We start from the raw sequence: 17,757 nt of genomic DNA, 5'->3' as shown, positions 1-17,757 counted from the left end.
CATTTTTTTGAGCACCGATTAAGATCACATCCAAAACATTAACTTGTCTTTTTTCTCCACAGATGCCGATGGGCCTCCCGAGTGTTTACTGCAGTTTGTGTTTTTGTTTCAGATTTCCAGCGTGTACAGTTTTTTTTGTTCTTCAGAAGTTTCAGTTTCAACTGTGCGTACTAATTTAGTTTCCTTAAACAGTCATCTAACTACACCTTATGGTGGAGTAGGGTTGTTTTAAACAATCTTCTATCGTTCAGTTGAGTAGTAAGGAATTCAATCTTATGGTTATAATCACTTTATTTTTTCTACTTTAACATAAAAAACAAACTAAGGCGGAGTATAATTTCTTCAGAGTATAACGCACTTTACAAGCGGAGTTTTGTCAGCAGTTCCGAGCATAAGCATGTGCTAAAATCTTGTAGGTTTCTTTCTTTTTTTCGCAACTTAGTGCAAAAGTTTCTTTTTTTATACACTGATTTCTTTATCAAACTGGAAGTGGCCTTGCCCTATTTGGTATTCACCGGTCAATGCACAGTTCGTCAGCTGATTCTTACACACACAAGTTTACATTCCTCTACACATTCGCATGTCATATCACTTTGCACAGATTGCAGTGTCCTTGCTGAACATCCTTTTGGCAGGAATTCCAGTTTCAGTCCTAAGGTCTGAAACTGGTCACTTGAACAAACTGACTGTTGCTAAGTGAAATCTCTCTTTTTTTTCTCTTCACTCACCTTTTTCTGTTCTATATTGAATGAATTAAACATGAACACCTTTCAGAAGCCGAATTAACCGAGTTCCATGTGCCAACAAGTAGCAGCACCATTGAGTAGCCGTGTATGCAGGGATGTCTTCTCACTCAGATGTATGCACAAGACAACTGCTTACTGCCCTCCATTGGTGATGAGATTTCGACAGATTAAGGAGAGATGACAGAATAGAACAAGATGTTGCTTGAGCCCAGATGAAAGGGCAGGCTTCTTGAGTTTTTCATGAAAACAATTTATTTATTTGGAATTTTATTAAGTGCAAGAAAAACAAGGCAACAAACTTGAAACGAGAAACGACATTAGAACCACAAATATTAGGTGGGAGTATATAGAAACAGCTTTAAATATTTCAAAACTTTGCATTTGCCATCGATGCCAAGCTAAGTGATGCAAGACCACCTACTGGAGTCTTGCTTATCCTGATATTAGCTAGAATTGGCAGTACTATACTTAACTGTTCGTGCCAGTGCTGTCAGGCTCAGTAACTGCTCCAAGCCAATTCCCAGCACATGCTGTTTAAAGGGAAATATTTTGAAAGACCCAGCAAGCCAAAGTAAACAAAAGTTAATGAGAATTGTTGTAAATGGTTGATGTCAGTAGCTTTTTTGACCAGTATATATTTTCAGTAAAATTACAACTTGTACATGATGTATGTACTTAAATGTAGTCAATACACCGATGAATGGGGCTAGTGAAATAGTTATAGGTGATAAGAAAGAAAGAATCTGCATTTATATAGTTCCTTTCACAACCTCAGGCTGTCCCAAAGCATTTTGCAGCCAATTAAATACTTTTGAAGAGTCGTCATTGTTGTAATGTAGAAAAAACACAAGTCAGTTTGCACACAGCACTGTCCTACAAACAGCAATGAGAGGAATGATCAGATAAATTATTTTAGTGATGTTCGTTGAGGGATAAATGTTGGCCAGGATACCGGACATAAGGTCAGAAATGGGGATGTTCACTGATGACTGCACAGTGTTCAGCGCCATTCAAAACTCCTCAGATAATGAAGCAGTCCATGCCCGCATGCAACAAGACCTGGACGACGTTCAGGCTTGGGCTGATAAGTGGCGGGTAACATTCGTGCCACAGAAGTGCCAGGCAATCACTATCTCCAACAAGCGCGAGTCTAACCACCTCCCCTTTTCATTCAACGGCATTACCATCGCCGAACCCCCCACCATCAACATCCTGGGGGTCACCATTGACCAGAAACTTAACTGGACCAGTCACATAAATACTGTGGCAACAAGAGCAGGTCAGAGGCTAGGTATTCTGCGGCGAGTGTCTCACCTCCTGACTCCCCAAAGCCTTTCCACCATCTACAAGGCACAAGTAAGGAGTGTGATGGAATACTCTCCACTTGCCTGGATGAGTGCAGCTGCAACAACACTCAAGAAGCTTGACACCATCCAGGACAAAGCAGCCTGTTTGATTAGCACCCCATCCACCACCTTAAACATTCACTCCCTCCACCACCGGCGTACCGTGGCTGCAGTGTGTACCATCTACAAGATGCACTGCAGCAACTCACCAAGGCCTCTTCGGCAGCACCTCCCAAACCTGCGACCTCTTCCACCTAGAAGGACAAGGGCAGCAGGCACATGGGAACACCACCACCTCCAAGTTCCCCTCCAAGTCACACACCATCCTGACTTAGAAGTATATCGCCGATCCTTCATCGTCGCTGGGTCAAAATCCTGGAACTCCCTCCCTAACAGCACTGTGGGAGTACCTTCACCGCACGGACTGCAGCGGTTCAAGAAGGCGGCTCACCACCACCTTCTCAAGGGCAACTAGGGATGGGCAATAAATGCTGGCCTTACCAGCGATGCCCAGATCCCATAAGCGAATTAAAAAAAAAAGTCCTCTGCGCATCTTCGAAAAGTGCCATGGGATCTTTTACGGCAACCTGAGCAGGTAGATGGGCCCTCGGTTTAATGTCTCATATGAAAGACAGCACCTCCAACAATGCAGCATTCCCTCAGTGCTGCACTGAAGTATCAGCTTGGATTATGTGCTTGGGTCCTGGAGCAAGGTTTGAACTCTCACTTCGAGGCAAGAGTGCCACCATTGAGCTAAGGCTGATAACATTGCAAATCTGAATCAAACAAATTTGTGTGGACATTAACTTTAACCAGGATAAATTTAAGGATAAAGGGATAAATTTTGAACTGTTTATGATTGTTATGAAGGCTATAGTATAATCCAAATTCTGAGAACAAAATAAAACCTGCATTCCATTCCATTTCTCAAAAAAGATGAGAATCAGATGGTCACAAAAAACTTTAAACAGCAAAGGCAGTTGAGAGGGTTGATTTAAACACCATTAGCATGTGGGACTATACATATAAAGCCCACTATAGGACCAATACTTAAAACTACAAAAATAGATATTCAATGTGGAATGCTTTTATTATGATCCAAATGCTGTTGGGCAAAGTTGTTAAAGTAGAATTCATTTTACTGCTCCCAGATTTGATCCCTGGGGGGTGATGATCTCAGTCTAAGTGGCATTGTGGGTCCGCATTTGGCATCAGCACTCTAATGCTAAGAGGGTACAAACCAGCCAAGGTTCCGCTCCTTCTGATCACTATCCAATGACCACTACTGCAAAATGTGTGTGAAAGGACAGGATTAGGCTATGTTTTAATAGCCTAATGACACTCACTGGCTAGTATACTTAAAGAATGGCTACTTGGACAGGGTGCCAGAAGGATGCGGATATATGTGGAACCTCATACCCCATTACGTCTCAGGAAATAGGAGAGAAAATTGAGGGGAGAAAATATTCCCTTTCAATATTATCCATTAACTAATGGAATTTGGCCAGTCTAAATGCCAGACTTGATTTCACACACGTGATCATAAACTTATTTTATATATGAACTTCTCAAGTATTTACTTTAGTAAGTGTATAAAAATTTGAAATGTACTTATCCACTTAAGAGGCATGCATGTATGAAAGTAACTTTAATCATTTAAATCTGTTGCAGGTGAACACATTGATTACTGTGGCTATGCTGTGCTTCCAATGGCTTTAGAACAAGATATCTTAGCAGCTGCCACACCAACGCAAACAAAAATCATCCAGCTGGCAAACACTAACCCTGTATACCTGTAAGCAATTTAATTTGAAACAGGAGTGAGAGAGAACTGTAGCAGCTTACATTCCACTTTCTTAATGGGGCGTTATGTTTACTGGAAAGTCTTGATGGTGCTAAATTCTGTAAAGTTATGTTTGAAGTTAACTTTTTGAAATTTTTTTTTTGTTTTAAGTCTTTTAATGTACCGTAGGCCAGCGGGTGCACCACAGAGTTGTAAGATCTTGGTTTGAATCTGTAATTTTTTTCATGAAGTGTATTGCTGATCAAAGCCATGCTATTGGAAGAAGTGCCAAAAGGAGGCCAGGGATTTACCCATGGAGGGAGGAAGAAGAATTGGAGACAGACTATCTTAGGTTGCTGTTACAGATCCACGAGCAGCCAGTTAACAGAGACCAATTGACAGATGCCTATGAATAGGTAACCTGGCACCTTTTAACTAGGAAATGGTGTTTGGTATGGTGAAAATAAAAAAAATTCAATAATGTGCTAGATGCTTTCTAAGAGCAGTCTTTGTGTTGATGTGAAAAGGGTGGTTTATATAATTTCTTGATTAAGGAAGGAGCCAAAAACCATGTTTTATATGAATTGTTTTGGTAAAGTCCTAATTTAGATTGATATATTTTAGCTAAGATATTACTAGAATTATATTCACTTTCATATCTTCTAATGCAACACAACTAGTTGTATAATTACACATTATTTATGGATCCATTTTTTTTGAGTATCAGTTCAAATATAATTACAATAATATGGGCTTAATGTTATTTAAGAGCTATTTTGTTCAAATGTATTGTTTATAGGCAGGTCCCCAAGGGTTCACTGGCACCTCAAGACCAACTTCTGCACTGAGAATGTAGATTTCTGCAGCAAGTCTGTCTCAATATAATCTCAATCTCAGTACAGTATATATTTTTTCATAAATACACAGTAGAAAATAATGCTTAACTGGGTTCTTTTGTTTAGAACAAATGTGTATTTTAAACTCTTTTTAAATGCAGTTTACTGTGCTTAGCCTGAGTCCCCGGGTCCTGCTTTTGCTATTTCCAGTGATAGCTGCCACTTAATATCTAGTTATCTCACCTGATGTTTCACCTGGCCAGGCACTAAGTAGCATAGTGTGGTATACCTGTTCTGAATCAAAAATAGTGTCCATAGACACCAGTTTTCCCATTTATTTGCAGCTTGTTAAATTCTATCTACACCTGTATTTTACATGTTGCATACTTACCGGCTGAACTGGATTTAGAGTTTCTGCAAAACAACTTAATTGAAGATAATAAAACCAGAAAATGCTGGAATTACTCAACAGGTCAGGCAGCAACTGTGGAGAGAGAAACAGAGTTAACGTCTCAGGTCGATGACCTTTCATCAGACCTGAAACGTTAACTCTCTTTCTCTCTCCACAGATATTGCCTGACTTGCTGAGTATTTCAGATTTCCAGCAATAGCAAGAATAAAAAAACTGGCACATGAGAATTCCACTTTGGGCACTGAATTCGGTGATGAGTTCTGTGGCTGCAACTAGTGACTGGGGGAGGAAACATAGAAGATAGGAGCAGGAATAGGCCATTCGGCCCTTCGAGCCTGCTCCGCCATTCAACGAGATCATGGCTGATCATCCAAACCCTAGCACCCGGTCCCTACACCGACAGCCATCCCACCCAAGCCCTATCCCCGTAACCCCACGTATTTAATCCCCCCCTAACACTAAGGGCCAATTTTTATCATGGCCAATCAACCTAACCCGCACATCTTTGGACTGTGGGAGGAAACCGGAGCACCCGGAGGAAACCCACGCAAACACGAGGAGACTGTGCAAACTCCACACAGATAGTCACCCGAGGCCGGATTTGAACCCGGGTCCCTGGCGCTGTGAGGCAACAGTGCTAACCACTATGCCACCGTGCTGCCTGAGAGTTGAGACTCTTGAAGGGAAGCCTACCACCTATGGGGCTTATTTGCATCTTGCCTGGTCCAATAAACAAAGCCAAATTAGGAACCGATTGAAAGCTTGTTGTACTGAATTTGAATCTGTTTGATCATATTCAGGTTAAAAAATAGATAAAAATTGGTCCTTCTCAGAATAAGTATCTAACATTTTTATCAAAGGGAAGCAACACAATCACTTCTGCTGGAATTTTGAGGTAAAGTGGCTCAGGAATAAAAAGCAGTCACAGTGGAGAATGATATTCTGCACTTTATGCATATTTTGAAGTTTGGCTTCTGACTAAGTTAGCCCCGATTTTAACCCTGCCTACCCAGTCGGAATGGTAGGGTTAAAATGGTGGGCAGGTGCTACTTGCTGCATTCGCCATTTTAACTCCTGGGCAGCACGGTGGCATAGTGGTTAGCACTGTTGCCTCACAGCGCCAGGGACCCGGGTTCAAATCCGGCCTCGGGTGACTGTCTGTGTGGAGTTTGCACATTCTCCCCGTGTTTGCGTGGGTTTCCTCCGGGTGCTCCGGTTTCCTCCCACAGTCCAAAGATGTGCGGGTTAGGTTGATTGGCCATGATAAAAAAAAAAATTGGCCCTTAGTGTTAGGGGGGATTAAATACGTGGGGTTACGTGGATAGGGCTTGGGTGGGATGGCTGTCGGTGTAGGGACCGGGTGCTAGGGTTTGGATGATCAGCCATGATCTCGTTGAATGGCGGAGCAGGCTTGAAGGGCCGAATGGCCTACTCCTGCTCCTATCTTCCATGTTTTCAGAAGTGTCGAGGCAGCTCGCCACAGACAGGCGGGGGCCTCGTAAATACTTAAATATCAGGGTCCGATGATGTCATTTGGATCCCAACGCTATGTTAACTGTGAAATGCACAAATTATGCATAGTTCCGGAGCTGCCAGCAAAAGCTAGCGGCAAGAAGGATCGGGGTCAGAAGAGGCCTAGGTAAATTTAATTTTTTTTCATTTTTTTAATGGTTTCCTTGTGGGCCAGGAGGATCAGACTAGTCCTACAAGGAAACCTTGGGGGGACCCCTTTGCCTTGGGTTCCCCCACTCCCTCGACGGTAGTAGTCAGGAATCCCCACACTTACCTTGCTGAGGACCATTTCCTCAGGTACCCGGTAGCAACTTGTAACCATACAATTTCCCACTCTTGTCCACCGGCCTCCACATCAACCTCGAGCAGGAAATAGCGGCAGGACATTTAAATGAGGCAAGGAGTAAAAATTGCCAGGGCCTCATGCTGGCACCATCGTGGTTGTTTCTCTCCTGCTCCAGCCCCGGCAGGCCGCACTCCCACCCCAGCTTAATATCCGGGTTTATGGCACTTATTGAGAAAAGGATTTGCCCGTGATGGAGCACCAGCTAACAGAATGTTTGATGTTAACAGTGGGAGAAACGAATGGACCCCTCAAGCTGGGAACACATATCCTGTGTAGGAAGAAAAGATCAGATGATTTAAAATTAAATATTTTAAAGGGCAGGCTTCCCAGCTGGTGGTCTTCCTAGATGGTGCCCGCTGTGGATGTGGGCGTTGCTGCCAGGGCCAGCATTTATTGCCCATCCCTAATTGCTCTTGAGAATGTGGTGGTGAGCCGCCACTTTGGACCACTGCAGCCAATTAAAGATCCCATGGTACTATTCCTCCCTTAATCGACATCATGGGGGGGAAAAAGGCAGATTGACGAGTAATTCAAGTCGTTTCTCTATGTGAGATCTTGCTGTGGATAAGACTGCTCCATTTGCTAACGTTACAGCAGTGATTAATTCATTACGTGTGAAGCGCTTTGGGACATTTCTGAGAAATAAGACGCTATCTAAATGTGTTCTTCCTCCTTTGTACTTTTTGCTACCTTTTGACATGTTCACATTTAATCAATTGGATATTTGATTGTTAACTTGAGATAAGTGGCTATTTGAGCCAATCATGATTTTCAGTCCTACAGAAATGTGATTCTTTAAAAGAGTTGATTCTATGAATGTGCACAAGATGGAACGCTTTTGATTATATGGATAGTGATCGAGCAATAAGTATTATAGCTTATTGGAGCCAAATGTACTGTGCTTTGCAGATTCCTCACAAAGTGTGTTCTGATCTTAGTCATGCTGTTGTGGGAAGTTGTATCCTGATGTGATAATTGGAGGTCTTCTGATTCTGGGGCACAGATATGGACCTTTTAGATTATATAGGAAGATTGGCCTGGGTGTGTGTCTCCAGGCCATATTGGTAACTGGGAAGGTATGTAATGCAGGAGGCCATTGGGCGGCAGGGAAGAGGGGGAGCATAAGTAAATTGGTGGTAAATAGATGTCATAGAAATGAATCTAGTTTTCTAAATGTTTGCAAGATTAAAAAAAAATCTATCCCTTGAAGAATTAAAATGGAATGTTTGCTGTGTTTCTGCATTTTTCAAAATCCATTGCGAGATATCAAAAATTAAATATCCAGCTGCAAAATGTTTATATCAAGTTATCAATAACTTAAGGCCCACACCGCTGTCTGTTACGGCCATCAGGGATCTATTTTGAAACATGCGATAGCTTTTAAATTGTTAACCATTCTAGTTTATTAAGTTATCGCTTACTAAATGCCTTGGATTTTTTTTGGAACTTGTATTATGGCAAGTTCATTGGTGATCTTTGCTACTAAACCAGTAGGTGGCAGCAGTTAGCTATTCTTTAGTGCATAGTTACTCCAACACTGGCCTTTATTTATTTCTACTACAGGGACTATAATGTTCATATAAACAAGGTCCACATTGACACAGCTAAACCTCTATGGCACTACTACTTTCTTTGTGGATTTAAAGGAATTCAGGTAAGGTAAAACAATTATTTTTCGTATATAGGTATATATAAATGTATTTTTTTTAAAGGGGTCCCAGTTTTTGAATACAGGACAAACCAATACCAGCATTACTCAGATGTTTATGAAAGCAAATCCTTTCTGTACTTTTGATTATATTTGGATATAGAGGTCAAAATCTATATGGTAGTCCCAAATTGGTGACTAAGGTGTTAGCCGTGGCTCAGTGGCAGCACTCTCCCCTCTGAGTCAGAAGGTTGTGGGTTCAAGTCTCACTCCAGAGACTTGAGCACAAAAATCTAGGCTACTGATGGACTGCTGCACTGGCAGAGGTGCCGTCTTTCAGATGGGACGTTAAACCAAGGCTACGTCTATCCTCTTGGGTAGACATAAAAGATCCCCAGGCACTATTTTGAAGAAAAGCAGGGGAGTTCTACCTGGTGTCCTGGCCACCATTTATCCCTCAACTAACACCACTAAAACAGATTATTTGGTCATTATTACAATTTTGGATGAGTTGAAGTTTACGGAGGGTGGAAGATGGGCGGCTGGCCAGAAGAGCGTTGGAATAGTTGAGTCTGGAGATGACAAAGGACTGAGGGTTTCTGTAGCAGATGGGGATGGTGGCGGATGTATATGGGACATGAATCTCCCAAAGGCGGGGCGGGGGGCGGGTGTAGGGAGGGGGTGGGCTCAGCGCTCAGCAAAATAAAAAGGTTGGGTACCTCTATTATAAAGCATTTGATAAGATCCATGTAAGAGAGTTGTTGCAAAGCTCACTGAATTAAAGACAATGTGACCATGTGTTTAGCTTGTTGGGAGGGTAGGAGCAAAGGGTGAATGATGTTCCACAGGGGTCTGTGTTGGGGCTGCTCTTATTTAGTATATATACACATAAATGCTCTGGACCTGATAATGAGGGAACAATATTGAAATTTGCTGATAACATCAAATTGGGAGGTAAGGCAAATCATGACGTGGACTGTGAAAGGCTGTAGGAAGACATAGAAAGTCTAAGAGGATGGGTAGATAGGTGGAAGACCAAGGTTAATCTAGAGAAATGGTAAGTACTGTACTACATTTTGGAAGCACAAATAGCAGAAGGAAGTATACCTTAAGTAGTAAGATTTTAAATGGAATAGAGGGGCAGAGAAATACACAGGTCATTAAAAGTGGCAATGTAAGTAGGTAAGGTTATAAAAGGCAAACTTTTTTTGTTTTTCAAGTAAGGAAGTAATGTTGAACTTAGACTATCTTAATTAGGCTGCAGTTGGAATACTGTGCACAGTTTGGGGACTATATAAAAGCAACAGAATAGGTTCAATATAGACTTATTATACGGTCCTCAATATTAAGAAGTTACAGTAGGGCAAATAGTAAGATTGTTTCTGTTGATCAGTAAGATCTGTTGATCAAAGTAATGGCCTGGATTTTGCAGTCAGCGGCGAAGGGAAGGTGCTCGCCACTGACCTCGAAGAAAACTGCCCACCAAGATTTAACAGGTTCTGTGGAGCCGATTTTCCCTATTCCAACGTGACTTTCAATCTGGTGCCATCTATAGGGGATCTGTGGCGTCCAGGAATGGTGAAGTTATCATGCAGGCTGAGCAGCCAATCAGATTGAAGAATTCTCGCAGCCAGCAAACCATGAAATAAAAAGCACGGATTATCATTTACTTTTAATCATGTTTCAGAAAGCGAAATAAAGATTAGGACATACACATGGGATTAAAGTAGAAACTGAAATATCATAAACAAATTAATCTATGTAATGTTTATCATGGAATTGAGGGAATGACACTCCACATTTATAAAATTAGTTTTTCAGGGCCAGAGAGGTTGCTCAGCAGTAATTATGACTTATTTCACTGTTAAAACTCAGTTACACCTCATTCAACAAGGCTTAACATTTTCGATGGTTTCTACAGCAAGAACAGTGTGTAAAAAGTTGAAGTTCATGTCAAATCACTGATTCTGTGTTGATTGCATCTGCGAAGACTGCAACAATGTATTCTGTGGAGGAACAGGGTATTGCTGACAGCAGCTTTTGGATTTCCGTGTTTAACTGTGCATGTGCAGACGCCAGAAATTGCTGTCTGTTTTACACTGTAATGACGGCGAGCACTGACAGTTTCATTGCTGACCACAACCACAAATTCCGGGCCAATAACAATTAAAGGAAAGGTTAGAAAAATGTATTTTCACAGGGTAGTTAGAGTATGGAATGCTCTGCTACAAATAATTGTTGAAGCAGAGTCTGGGTATTTGAGAAAAGAGTTATTAAACAGAAAAATGGGATTAGACTGGGTGCTTTATGCTGAGAAAATCACTTGATGGGTCAAATGGCCTGTCTCTGTTTCCTATGGCTCTATGGAAATAAGCTCATTAGCACCATTCTGCCTTGATCCACTCAGTCTGCTTACACTTCATTGTCCGATTAAATTTAATAGCTATTTCCACAAACTATTCAGTTCAGAATCCATGACCACTATATTCATGATTCATGAATTGCCTCATCATGGGGTTTCATGGAAACATTTTATGTTCTTGTTTGGTCTTCGAACAGTTTGTTGTGGAGAAGTAATGGATAATTTCAGTGTGCAGTGAAATGAGGAATCACAGCAATGAAAAATAAAACAAATATGTATGTTGAAATACCACTTGACAGTTGTTAGTACTGCAGAATTCAATAATAAATATTTAAAGGCCACTTAAAATCCCAGGATTACGCTTTCCTATCTATATTTTAAATTATCTGGGTAATGTTTTAGGGTACCAATGTTTCACAGAATGGTCAAATGTTTGATTCCCTAATTTACTGAGATCTTGACCTTGTGTTTGTTTTGAACGAGGGAAGATTTGCACAAGTGTTATCCTCGAGATGGTCTGGGGGAAAAAAAGAGGGAGGGTACCATCATTTTTTTAAAAAATGCTGACGTCTCAAAGCAGAAGCATTGCCTAGGACATGCATTCTCAAGAGGAGTGAGGCCTAGTTTCCAGGCAAAGCACAGTTTGCACAGTTCAGCCAATTTGTGTTATAAAATCTGTATGTAGTACTGTCGAGTGATACACAAAATGTGTGTTTAGTCATTAGACATTGTACCAAATGGATGTCTCTTCTGTGCATTAGGTGAACTTTCTATCTGCAGATAGCAGTGCAAATAAATAGATACAAAGTGGTTCTTGGTCTGAATTAAAACAGACTTTCAAGTATACATACTAGAATATTTGTTTTCATTTAAAGATGTACAAAGCAATAATATTAATTTGTCAATTTTTTTAGTGGAATCACATTTGTATGCAGCACCTTGTACGTTTTTAGAAAAAACACTCTGGATAGGAATATTGGGCCGGAATTTGCGGTCGGAGGCATGCCTCTGGAGTACGCCTCCAACCCGATTTAAAAAAAAAAAAAAAAAAAAAAAAAAAAATCCGCACTTACCTTCAGGCTCCCGGGCTTCGGAGGCTTTGGATCCTGGGTCACGGATCCCAGGGCCGCAGGAGGTTTGGAAGCGCCCCTGGGATTACGTGGGCCAGGTCCTCCAATCAGAAAGGAGGATTCCTAATATGTTTGAGGATTCCATTTACGAATGGAATCCCCATAAGCTTATGAGGAATCCCCAAATAATTAAATAATTTATACAACTGGAATAAAAATAAATGTTCCCATTTCAAATTTAATTGAAAGTCCCTGCAATAAAGCATATAAAATAAAAATCTAATTAAAAAACTTTTTAAAAACATTTTAATCTGGTCCAAAATTTACATAAACTAATTTTAAATGTTTGTGCATGATTTTTTATTTTTAAATTTTTAATTTGAAATTTAAATTAACCTTTACTTTGGTGGAAGCAGGCCCTATGCCTGATTTTACCAGGCATAAGGGTTTCGTGGCATTTGCTGGGCAGAAGTTGGGCAAATAGTTCAATTCTGCGCCAGCGAGTGATTTTTGAGTCGGTGCGGATGATCTGTCAAGGCGTACCTTGACAGATCGCAAGTTCCGGGTTTTCGCACATGCGGGAACCCAGAACTTGAGGGGCCTTTCTGAAGGCTTACGAGCATACTCGGTCATCGGGAGCACAAAATAGAGTGCATTGTACATTTGTACAAATCTCAATGTACTCTGATTGATTTAAGCTATTGCATTTCTATTTATAATTGCTTCAACTCTCTTGTTTACTTGAAAAATTATATGTGCTGCTAATAATAAGGTTTTTTAAAATGCTTTATATTTCAAGTTTTCGTTAAAATAAATATGTAACAAATACAAGAACCCAATGAAACTCAAAAGACAAAATGAATCATAGAAACATAGAAGATAGGAGCAGGAGTAGGCCATTCGGCCCCTCGAGTCTGCTCCGCCATTCAATGAGATCATGGCTGATCATCCAAATTCAGTACCCTGTCCCTGCCTTCTCCCCATATCCCTTGATCCCCTTAGCCTTAAGAAATATATCTAATCCCATAGCATTTAACAGTCAATTCTGTACAATAATGGTGACTTAATTCTACATCATGGTTGTAAGGATAGACAATTAAGTTATATTCTACAGACAAACTACATACATTAAGTTCTTTCCATCCTTTCTCCATTTAGGAGCTGACTGTTCTAGTACTTGTGGTAAACCCTACCTGAGTAGCATGATTGGAAGCATAAGCTAAATTGTGGCTACACACAAGACTTGTAAATCTACCTTCTTGGATCAACAGGTTGATCAGTAAGGACACGGGAAAAGGGGTGCTGATGATCAGAATGGGTACACAGAGATCATTCCCAGGGAAAAGGGAAGGGCGAAGGCACAGAATCCTGAATCCAATATCACACCTCCTAGTACTGCCAACTGCAAACACGGAAACAAAGATACCTTGATTACTGTGGCGGTATTCATTGAAGTAGATTTGTGGATCACCTTGTGTCACAAGACAGGAATGGTGTATCGGGCAAACTAAGTGACTCATTCTTGGATCAAGTGGGAGTTTAGCAGACAATGGAGAGAGTCTAATGTGACCACAATTCCGTGATAGATTTCCAAGGGCATTTCCAGTTAATATGGAAGAAGCTATTGAATCCTCTGTAGTCTTTCCAACATCAGTTTGGAATTAAGCAATTCTTTTCGTGAAGATTACATGGAAATGAAAGTGAAATACTATAACAAAATCATTGGTTAAAAAGTGACATACTGGAAAAATCTTGCAACCCCTACGGATGCGTACGAGGTGTGTATGCATTTGTAGGGGCTGCGCAAGTTCCGGGTTTAGGCGTGCGAAGCGCATGCGCTAAAACCCAGAACTTGCCATCTGTCGGAAATCTTCTTGACAGATCCTCCGCATCCCCGGGAGAAGGAGAGTTGCGCTATTTGCCCAACTTCCGCCTGCTGAAAGCCCGTGAAATTCTTACGCCTGGTAAAAGCAGGCATAAGGCCTGCTTTTACCAGCATAAGCGTTTTAAAAAAAAAAAAAAATAGAAAAATAAAATTTTAATCTCTGATTAATACATTAAAAACCCTGTCCAATAAGGTACGTTTATTTTTAGCCCCGTTAAAACAATTTTTTTTCAAAAAATTAAATTTTTGTTTAAAATATTTAATTAAATAGCATTTTAATTATGTAATTTTTAAACATTTATTTCATGTGTTCGTGTATTTTTTAAGTGATCCCATTCATACTTACGGGGTTTCCGTATGTACGGAACTCCCATAAATATGAATGGGGATTCCCTTTTATTGGTTGGGCTGGCCCACGTGATCCCAGGGGCACTTGCGAACCGCCTGCGCCCCTGGGATATGTGGGCCTCTGCCCGCGCGTACCCGGAGAAGCCCAGGAGCGTAAGTTTCCGTACCTCCTGTGCCACCAGGTAAATTCGTAGATTTTTTACAGGTCGGAGGCATCCGCCCGCGGGAAGCCTCCGATCGCAAATTTTGGGCCATTGTCATCAAGTCTGGAATTCCGTCAGTCTAGTACCTGGCATTGGTACCACCAGCCCTTATTCTGCCCAGAAGCCTGTCTCTCCTATTATTGGAGGAATATCCAGAGTTGTCCCAGAGAGGTGAATTGGCAGAAAGAGCATGCAGAATGTGGAAGAATTGACCGATTTCTTTCCAAATCCACATCTTGATCTGTCTGTAATAGGCAGAACAAAATATGGCTAGAGCATGAGCCCACATTTTAAAAAAAAAACTGATGTCGGACACTGGGACAGTGAGCTTGTTCCAGCACAACTCTAGATTGTGCTAAAAAGAAATCCACTTCAGCATATGACAGAGCTGGGCAGCCCAATGATAAAAGTAAGCAGCTCAGTTTCCTTATCCTGAGGGAGCTGAGATATTGCAAGATGATTTTTGGACTTTGTTCATCCACTTTGTTAAGAATCAGCCCAACTCCTTTAAAAGTAGTCATAAGAATGTGAACCTTCAGTATCTGGAAAAGACGCAATAACACACCGAGTCTGCCGAGCATAACAGAGATGTCCACACACTATTGCTGAGGCAACTAAGGGTGCATTCCGACATTACGCACCAAATCGTAATAGTGTGGAAGGTGTGAAAAAGGAAAAGGGATTGTCCGTCAAAACAACAAAAGAGTGCCAACATCCTCTTCCATCCTCAAAAAACACACTTTTCTTCCTGTCTCCCCTCTCAGTAAAATCAAACTCCATTCCAATATAGTTGAACAAATTTCAGAGGAGAGCGCCAGGCTAAACACTAAATATAGTTAGTCTCTGCCCATTTTTCTGACTATTCCATTGAATTGTGAAAGTCGGTCAGGTTCCTCTGTATATCTTCCTTGGATCTCTTCTGAGTGTATATATGTCAGGTGCTTGACAGAGTTGTACAGTAAACTCTCGTTTAAACGGCACCTAATTATCTGGAATTCTCTATTAACCGGCAAAATTGATACTCAGAAAACAACACCTCAATAACCGGAAATGTTGCCGAGTCCGAGTCTCCCGCGGTGGCTGAGTTAGTCAGCGGGGGTAGTTCTCCAAACCGCCACTACACGGCATCTTGGCGCTGTCGGAAGTCTCTCCGAACACCTCAATAACAGGAGTTTTTGTTTGTTAAAAATAGCCTCGGTAGATACACCTCTCCGTTATCCGGAATTTTTAATCAACTGGCACCATCCCGGTCCCGTCGGTGCCGGATACGAAAGAGTTTACTGTACTTGGGTCAAATTAACAGCTTTTGGGCATTAGAAGGGTGGTATATTGAGAGCTTGAGGACCGTGGCAAGCTAGCAAAATGTTAGATAAAGGGTTCCTTTAAATTTGCCATGGCATCTTAATTTTACTACAGTATGTTAGGAGGATATGGTTACTATAGATTTGATCCCTGCAGGGGTATAAATCCAAAAGATGGTCATGAATAATGTGTGGGAAAGCAGAGCCCCAAACAAACACAACTGTACTGATTGCTGATACTGCCAGAAAACAGTTTCCTGTCCAGACAAAGATCGGCATTTATAATGGGGGCAGAAATGGATGGTTGGGACCTTATACTTCCATATGCTCCAACAACCATACGGTGGCACTTTCAACATGTCCTATGTGCCTCCCAGTGACACACTTGAACCAGCTGCTAGGAATTGTTTAAGACCTGCGTGGGTTTAGTTCTGTCAGAATTTCTCCCAGCCTTGGGGTAAGCATTTCTCTTCTACTTGACAACTGCTTAGCTGAGATTAGGAAATCATAATGGGGGAAATTGCAGGGTAAAACTTCAAACTCCTCCCTAAACCCCTATAGTGCAGAATATCATTACATGGTGCTGGGGGCCACATAGTGCAGGTTTTTACATTACAATGGCAGGTCCCAGAAGTAGTTTTGAAATGCTACAGACTAAAATAAGCAATTTAAATGAAGAGTGTTAAAAGGTTCCAAGGGTATAGCCTGTTTATATTAATTCAAATTTCTAACTCCAGTGGGATATGAGTAAAGCAATACTTGGCAGACTTTATTTTCTTCTGAAACCAAAGCACTTTGTGAAACATTGCGTGATAGCTTTATAAGCTATATTCATGCAAGGGACGAACCCTGTGGATCAGCCCTGCTTAGACATATTACTCAAACCTTTTTTTTCACATGGGTTTGGCTACAGTTTTTTAGGACAAAACAACTGGCATCTATATTTTAGCTCATAATTTGCTTATAGTGCTGGCAAAGGAATTGAAGACATAACTACTAATTTTTATTACAAAAATGTTGCTTTCATTCAGTTTCACATTTTACGTAAGTAATTTAAAACTCTATACTCGCATTTCACTATGGTAAAGTTCTATAAAATAGCCTCGTTCACTTTCTACTTAAAATTTCAAGAATTTGTTTTATTTTTTTGCCTATTTTTGCCAAAATGAACTAGTTCTAAGGGAATTTGTGTGCGTATGTATGTTGGCAAAGGGCAAGATTTCTGGTCACTAGAGGCATTTCCGTATTCTTATTTGTGCAACTGTCCTGACCCAAGCAACAGATCTTAAGACTTAAATACCCAGTTTACTCTGGAGTAAAATATATTACTCATAATTGTATTTTTCTCCCCAAGTACTGCAAGATCCAGCCAGTTTAAAGAGGTTAGCTGAGTTATGGGAAAATAGCTTTGTCACGGAATCTTTGCTGTGAAGGTGAAAAGTATAAAGTGCAGTATTTTGAGTAGCTGGACTACATTGTGGGAAAATAGACATTATTGTAAGGATAACTATCTTTATTTAGTACTTATCAACTAGAACAAATTTAAAGTATTAATACTGCCTAATGGCAGAAGTATATTTAAGGAGAAACCAAAAGAGGCCATTGCCTCATGCCCATCAATTTAGGCTTTTTTCAATAAAATGTAGGCAAGTGCATATCTAGATTTTTTTAATTTGAAAAGTAATGTCTGGGAGAACATACATATAGTCAACCTTTTTCTGAGACTCTACACACCACTCAATGTAAGTGTAACCATATGATTTTCGGTACTAGTCTGTACAGGATTACACCCTATCTATAGAAAAAGTTTGTCTCCAAATCTTATTAAAACCTTTAACTTGTTCTCATCCTTGACATCCCTTACTTGGAGCATATTTTAACTGTCCAGAGGAATAATAAGTGATCAATATGGGGAAGGATTCATAAAATGCATTCAGGATTGTAGTTTAGGGAATATAT

At 40.7% G+C, this 17,757-nt stretch overlaps 1 protein-coding gene across 1 annotated transcript in view; it reads left to right on the top strand.

Moving 5' to 3' along the window:
* galk2 (galactokinase 2) overlaps nt 1–17,757 on the top strand; it is a 120,113-nt gene that overhangs the window by 12,680 nt on the left and 89,676 nt on the right. The window contains exons 3-4 of the mRNA XM_085968684.1: nt 3,764–3,887; nt 8,545–8,635. Of these exons, the coding sequence (XP_085824810.1) occupies nt 3,764–3,887; nt 8,545–8,635 (215 nt within the window). The remainder of the gene's footprint in view (nt 1–3,763; nt 3,888–8,544; nt 8,636–17,757) is intronic.

This window comes from Somniosus microcephalus, chromosome 27, assembly GCF_052327205.1.
Source record: "Somniosus microcephalus isolate GS21.2 chromosome 27, FLI_Smic_1.0, whole genome shotgun sequence".
Lineage (NCBI taxonomy): Eukaryota > Metazoa > Chordata > Chondrichthyes > Squaliformes > Somniosidae > Somniosus > Somniosus microcephalus.
The sequence above is the reverse complement of the archived record's forward strand: the minus strand, read 5'-3'. Positions and strand labels throughout refer to the sequence as shown.